General features: G+C 40.7%; 1 protein-coding gene across 1 annotated transcript in view; it reads right to left on the bottom strand.

The window, feature by feature from the left end:
* Positions 1-3,338: 3,338 nt before the first annotated feature.
* LOC107691182 (CD276 antigen homolog) overlaps positions 3,339-7,164 on the bottom strand; it is a 30,363-nt gene continuing 26,537 nt past the window's right edge. Inside the window, exons 3-6 of the mRNA XM_016489679.1 lie at positions 4,340-4,386; positions 3,915-4,238; positions 3,679-3,782; positions 3,339-3,588 (exon numbers count right to left, since the gene is read on the bottom strand). Coding sequence (XP_016345165.1) covers positions 3,565-3,588; positions 3,679-3,782; positions 3,915-4,238; positions 4,340-4,386 — 499 coding nt within the window. The 3' untranslated portion in view covers positions 3,339-3,564. The remainder of the gene's footprint in view (positions 3,589-3,678; positions 3,783-3,914; positions 4,239-4,339; positions 4,387-7,164) is intronic.

Here is a 7,164-nt window from a genome sequence, read left to right on the forward strand (position 1 = left end):
ATAAACCAGCAAAGGACCAGCTTAAACCAGCATCCCAGCGTCAAAACATACCTAACCAGCATATGCTGGTTTTTCAGGGTCAGTGGGCATTTCTCTTTGAAACTGCGGCGAAACGTGCAGTAAGGTACGTAAAAACGATGTTGCACAAAAAGTGCACAGAGGTACGTATTTTTATGAGACCAGGTTGATCATTACAGTGTGTATAGCTGACAGATGTGGGTTTAAGGTCAATTTTGCCTTTCTAATACAAGCAGTCTCTTTCCAATACAAACAGTATCTGGAGGAAATGCAAAATGTGTTGCAATCATCCCAGCTCTACCTTAACCGACTTGGCTACTGTCCACCACTGGAAAGATGTAGTCACTGAATGCATGTTCTGCCAAAGAAGCAATAAATGATCCACAGTTTAGCCAACATAGTCACATCATGAGAAGTTTTTAAAAAGTGACCCATAATGAGAAGCAGCTAATACTACTAGGTGCCTTTATATTCTAATATTATAAGATTTTTAAACATCTGCCTTTTCTAGTACATAGTTGAGTGAATTAGCAAAGTAACCAGTCTTAGTGGTAACACGTTACAAGTAATGCGAGTTACAGTTTACTTTTTTAAAGTAACTAGTAAATAACTTTCTTCTCCTGCATCCTATTTTTCATGCAATCCATAGCAATCCATTTACTGGCAGCCATATCACCCTGCAGCCCAAGACTGGTTGCCCACTGAAGCTAAGCAGGGTTGAGCCTGGTCAGTACCTGGATGGGAGACCTCCTGGGAAAACTAGGTTGCTGCTGGAAGAGGTGTTAGTGAGGCCAGCAGGGGGTGCTCACCCTGTGGTCTGTGTGGGTCCTAATGCCCCAGTGTAGTGATGGGGACACTATACTGACAAAAAGCACCGTCCTTCGGATGAGACGTTAAACCGAGGTCCTGACTCTCTGTGGTCATTAAAAATCCCAGGATGTCTTTCGAAAAGAGTAGAGGTGTGACCTCGGCATCCTGGCCAAACTCGCCCATTGGCCTCTGACCATCATGGCCTCCTAACCATCCCCATATCTGCTGATTGGCTTCATCACTCTGTCTCCTCTCCACCAATGAGCTGGTGTGTGGTGGGCGTTCTGGCGCAATATGGCTGCCGTCGCATCATCCAGGTGGATGCTGCACACTGGTGGTGGACGAGGAGATCCCCCTGACAATGTAAAGCGCTTTGAGTGCTCAGAAAAGCGCTATATAAATGTAATTAATTAATTATAGCTGAAAGATTTGTTTGAGCTGCGCGGCCCTCTCTTTTGGTGTGAAAGGGCTTTTTCATTTGCCAAAATTAGAACTTTATTTATATTAAAAACAAACAAGAAAGCCCAGACCAGATTTAAAAAGTAACACGAAAGTTTGATTCTCATCTCGAGGTCCTTTGCTGATCCCGCTCCCTTCTCTCCAACCAGTGCTTTCCTGTCATCTCTCTACTGTCCTATCTCAATAAAAAGCCTTTAAAAATAACGTAAAAAAAAGATATGAATATAGTACTATTAAAACAATATCATAACATCACCCAGATGCATCACATTATTAATGCATAAATGTATACAGTGCTTTAAAAAAACACACAATGCAATCCACATATACACCGATGCCATTTCATACCTGTATTTATTTGTTTTTATTTTTAATTTCAGGTTTTTCATAATTGTTATTGAACAACAGTAGGTATTTCAATTGTAAGTAACATAATGGCTAATAAGGTACACAGCGTTGTCACTGTTTAGCAAAGAGCTACACAAAACAGAAGTGTTAACACTCCACAGTGATTGAGACCCAAGTAAATGGTATGTTTTAACATTTGTCCTGTGAGTAGTACAAAAACAAAACATATTTGTACACAAACATCTACAGGTGTGCTTGAAAAGTTCACGCCCACTCTGCTAAAAACAGGAAATATAAAATTGCAAACCCAATCTAAATGTTATAAAATTAATAACACCATGAATGAAACCAAGGTACACAGTAAAATTGGAGTCTACTTCTCTGTCACATACACATTCAGTAAAAAACAAGTGTTGACTCTTGAGCACTGCAGACAGAAAACAAGATTCAGCCTGAGACTCATGATCTCCTCAGCAATGCACCCATTATGTGTTATTTATCTACAGATAATTTAAAAACTGCAAGTTGTTGTATATGTAAAAAATATAAATGGTTTAATATAATAGTATATATAATACTGTAAAACATGCAAATTACCATAAAATATATTGTTTAAATAAATCTATATAATACTCTTATATAAGGTCTTACTGGACCTAAGTCTTTATCACATTTTTGTGATACACCCAAAATACAAAAGATACAGTCCATTGCCATTTCTAGGCTGGACTGTTGCACTGCTCTTCTGGCTTCCAACATGCACAATTTAACCTCTAACAAATGATCCAGAATGTATCGGCTGGGCTTCAACGAGTCCAAAAGGACCACACCTCTCTTAAATCTCTCTGCACCCTCCTGCTTCCACTCGCTCTTACGAGTTTACAAGCCCTCCAGAAGTGAACGACAGCTCACAGTACCAGCACAGAGAGGCACAAAATCACTTTCCAGAACATTTCTTTTCACTGTTCCTGGCTGGTGGGATGTTCTTCCCATCCAGAACGCCAAATCCCTGACAGCTGAAAACTCATGTCTTCTTCTATGAGCACTTAACTGCATCCTACTGGAAAAAAAATTGCCTCAATGCTTTCACTTTTCCTTAATATTGTACTATTCTAGTCAATGTCTGAAACTTCATATTATGAGCACTTCTTGTGTTTATTTGCCTCTTTATGATGGGTCACTTGTATTCCTCATTTGTAACTCACACGCTATTTCTGTTTCTTTTTTTGTTGTTTTTTTTTGTTTTAGTGTGATGTAATGTTCATCTATAGACGAGTTCTGGCAATGTTGTCTGGACAGTAGTTCTGGAAGTGGTTTTCTAATTTAGCACCTGTATTATCATGGTGGTTATCAGCACAATACATTGCTATATTCACATTACATAGTTTTTTTCCCCCAATTGCTAAGACCAATTTCTCAAGAAGTATGAAGTGTTTTTTATAGTTTTAGTGCATTTGAATGTGAAATTAGCTGCTGTGCCAAACTGAAATTTATTGTTGCTTAGGAGAACTGTGTGGAGAGTTTTGAAAAAGTGCCTCAAGTATTGTGAAATGGGTCCTAGCAATTGTAATAAAATCATTTTTACTTTCCACAGCACATCACATGAGGCCTGGGACTGGTTCACAATAAAACATTTTCACATCCTTTTTTATACTTTTGTATACCTCAAAATACAGTAACACAAGTACCAGAACTCATCATTGACTTCTACCTCCACCACAGTAGGTCATCTATAATAGAGAGCTTTTACATTGTCAATGCATGCTGGCATTTGCACCACTGTGGAAAAAGTTTTGATGGGTTCAGTAGATTAATGAGGGTGAGCACAACAACAAGATGATATCTACAGATGCCATACAGACATTCCCAGGAACCTGTGCAGATGACGTCGAGTATAGGAACTGTGAAATGAGCGATGACAAAAAACCCTTAAAAAGACGCTGTGGCAGAGTTCTGTAAAACAATGTTACAGCATTTAATTAGAGGCTGTCACTTAATTACAATATGAAATACATGTTAATTATGACTGATGAATGAACTTACAACCAATGAAACTATAATGCCAATACACAGAAAAGAAATGATCATTACAATCACATCTGGTCTTGGTTTTGTTCCTTCATTGGGGAGTTGTCTTTCTGGTCTCTCTGGAAGACAAAATAATTATAAAAGATGGGAGGAAAAAACACAAAACATGAGTGCATCCCTTTATAATGTCTATGCAAAAGAACAAAGGCTGAAATGTAAAGATTTTTTGTCGATCATGTGGTTTTACGCACCTTTAGTCAAAAGTTCAACACTCTTGATTACTGATTCCGCTATGATGTAACACTTGTAATTTTCTGCATCAGTGTGTTGAAGGTTGTTGAGTTTGAGTGAGAAGTTTCCTCTCAGATACTCCTCAGGAAAGCTTTCAGTTCTGTTCCTGTACTGTGGATCCTGTCCTTCCACAGAGACTTTACCATAAATAATGTCATACACATTCTGGCTGCTGTGTCTCCACAGCACTTTTATGTCTTGAATTGTAAGCGGAGGTTCTTCAAAAGAACAAGGTAAAACAGCAGAGCCTCCAATAAAACCCACAACAGTCTCCTTCAGAGACACTGAAAACAGAGAAGTTATTAAAAAAGAAACAAGAAAGCAGTTTAGCAAACTCAAAAGGTAGAAATTTGCTTCTGAAATAATTGTTCATTTTAGCACTCACCTTCATTTGTTAAAAGAAACACAGGCAGGAAATAAAATAACCACCACCTGTAAACACAGAAATAGTTGACATTTCCCTTTAGCAACAAGAAATTTATCCTACTGAGCTTCATCATAAACATATGCAGCGAAGTACATACACTATTTCTCAAACTCTCTAAAAGTGCAGTCACATAAGCTAAATTGCACAGGCAAAAACTGATTCATTTTCCCTTATAATGTAGCGATGTATGAAGTACAGTGCACAGTGAAGTAACTTTCAAACCAAGCAGTTTTCAATTGATCGGCGAGGTGACTCCCAGAGGTGGAAATAGTACGAAAATATTCTACTCAAGTAAAAGTACCATTACATTAATGAAATTTTACTTAAGTACAAGTAAAAGTACCAGTCTAAAAATCTACTCAAGTAAAAGTAAAAAGTAGCTCATTTTAAATTTACTCAAGAGTAAAAATTACTTGGATTACAATCCTGGAGGGCCACAGCCATGCACAGCATGGTATGTGTGTGTTGAAACGGGGCTGGAACTAAACCCTGCAGGGCTGCGGCCCTCCAGGAACTGAGTTTGACACCCCTGGGATAGGCCTATAAATCTCACACTAGTTGTTTTTAATTAAAGGATTCAAGTATTTTGAATAATACATTTGGGCTGTTGAAAAAAACGGCACTCTTCGTGTGATATTGATTTACTATATGAAATTATATAAATGTATACATTTTCTGCCCCTATATCTTCAATTTTGTGATCATTCTAAATGCATTTTAACAGACTGAATCACGCAGTGAAAGAACGCACTCTAAATGCGCGCGCGCACTAGTCTAATCTACTAGACTTCACGGCACTCTGTAGAAAGGTTTTGTTTGGTTTTTGGCAAAATACTGATAATGTCAAATCGATATATATCGCAAAAGACGATATATATCGCACACCCTGCACCACTGTATTTTTGCCCAATTTGTGCAAAACCTTTTGCTAAACTGCCAAAGCTTCATTTTAACCACCAATGCCACGATGCACGATTTTTTTTTACTCAGTAATTAATGTGTTAATACTTCAACAAATAACTAATAACTAACAATACTTCAAACAAAATAAACTCAAGTAAAAGTAAAATTACAGATTTTAAAAATTACTTTAAAAAGTAGAAGTACACAAAAAAGCTACTCAATTACAGTAACGCGAGTAAATGTAATTCGTTACTTTCCACCTCTGGTGACTCCACATGACAAATTTTAACATAAGTGAAATTTGCATGTGGAAGAAACATACTCGGTTACTGATGTAACCTCGGTTCCCTGAGATACGGGAATGAGTACTGCATCTTGCTAAAAGACGCTATGGGAAAAAGCCTTTTTTCCCCCTGAACTGAAGCCTTTTTTCAATCACACAGTGTAACTGCACGGCCATTGGTTCGTGCAGTGTATTAAAAACGAACCAATGGCTCGGCAGCGGAGCTGCATGAGCCTATAGGGAGGAAGCCTACCAGAATGAGCGGGGCCATATGGCTATATAAGTGGGCGCTTTGCCATAGGATCCTCAGGTTACTTCGACTGAAGCGACGACTGAGTCGTGCAGCTACATAGCACGGCTAGCAATGCAGTACTCGTTCCCGTATCTCAGGGAACCGAGGTTACGTTAGTAACCGAGTACGTTCCCTATCGATACTTCACTCGCACTGCCTCTTGCTAAAAGATGCTATGGGACCCCAGTACAATTACACCATGCTATGGTAGAGAAACGACTGCATACTATAACCTCTTTAAGCATCTAATGCCAATAGGGAAGTATAACAATATTCTCCAAGGCTAAAATGGGCTAAACTCACAGAGGTCATGCCTGAAGAGCATGAGCGTGTCATGGTCAAGGACTGTCTGTCAGAACTGTTTTGCATAACGCAAGTGTGTGCCCACTTAAGCAGAAAGGACCCTGGCCTGCAAGGCCGGGATGTCCAGGTTATAAAATCTAGCAAATGTGGACGGCAAGGCCCAGCCGGCCGCCGCACAGATTTCTGTAATGGACACAGCGCTAGACCATGCCCAAGACGAGGCGACGCCTCTCGTGGAATTGGTTTCAAGACGACCTTGGAGTCTTTGGGCCTGAATTCCTGATAGGCAGGGCTAAAGGAAAGCACCTGCAGGTCTCCTATTTGCTTTATCGATGCTAGTGCTAGACGCAGAGCAGTCTTTAGTGACAGTGACCGAAGGTCAGTAGACTGTAGAGGCTCGTAGTGGGCAGATCCCATGTAGGGACAGTGAGGGGGCGAGGCGGATTCAGCCTCCTGGCCCCCCTCAAAAAGCGGACAACCAAGTTGTTCCTGCCCACCGATTGGCCCGCTAAGTGTGAGAGGCTGCTATGGCTGCTACATAGACTTTGAGCGTGGAAGGGGAACGGCCCTTATCCAACAGCTCTTGCAGGAAGGACAATATCAGAGATATGTCTCAGGAAGTTGGGTCTGCGCCACGGGCTGTACACCAGGCGGAGAAGACAGACAATTTAAGGGCATAGAGTCATCTCGTAGATGGCGCTCTAGCCTGAAAGATTGTATTTAGTATGCTCTCGGGGAGGTCCACAAGCTCCCATCAAGAGGTCAATGGTGCAGAGCCCACAGCTCTGGCTGGGGGTGCTATATCGTTCTGTTTGCCTGAGAGAGGAGGTCCCGTCTCAGGGGAATGGGCCACGGGTCTGCTGAGAGCAGCCGAGACAGCTCGTTGTTGGCTGGGGGACAGCGCGCTCTTGGCAAAATTGACCCTGAGTCTCAGGATTCCCTGCACGAGCCACACTCACAGTGCAACATTTGCAACAAAGTCACTAGAAATTTGCTCTTTAG

The sequence above is a fragment of the Sinocyclocheilus anshuiensis genome, unplaced genomic scaffold (genome assembly GCF_001515605.1).
Source record: "Sinocyclocheilus anshuiensis isolate Anshui unplaced genomic scaffold, SAMN03320099.WGS_v1.1 scaffold338, whole genome shotgun sequence".
Taxonomy (NCBI): domain Eukaryota; kingdom Metazoa; phylum Chordata; class Actinopteri; order Cypriniformes; family Cyprinidae; genus Sinocyclocheilus; species Sinocyclocheilus anshuiensis.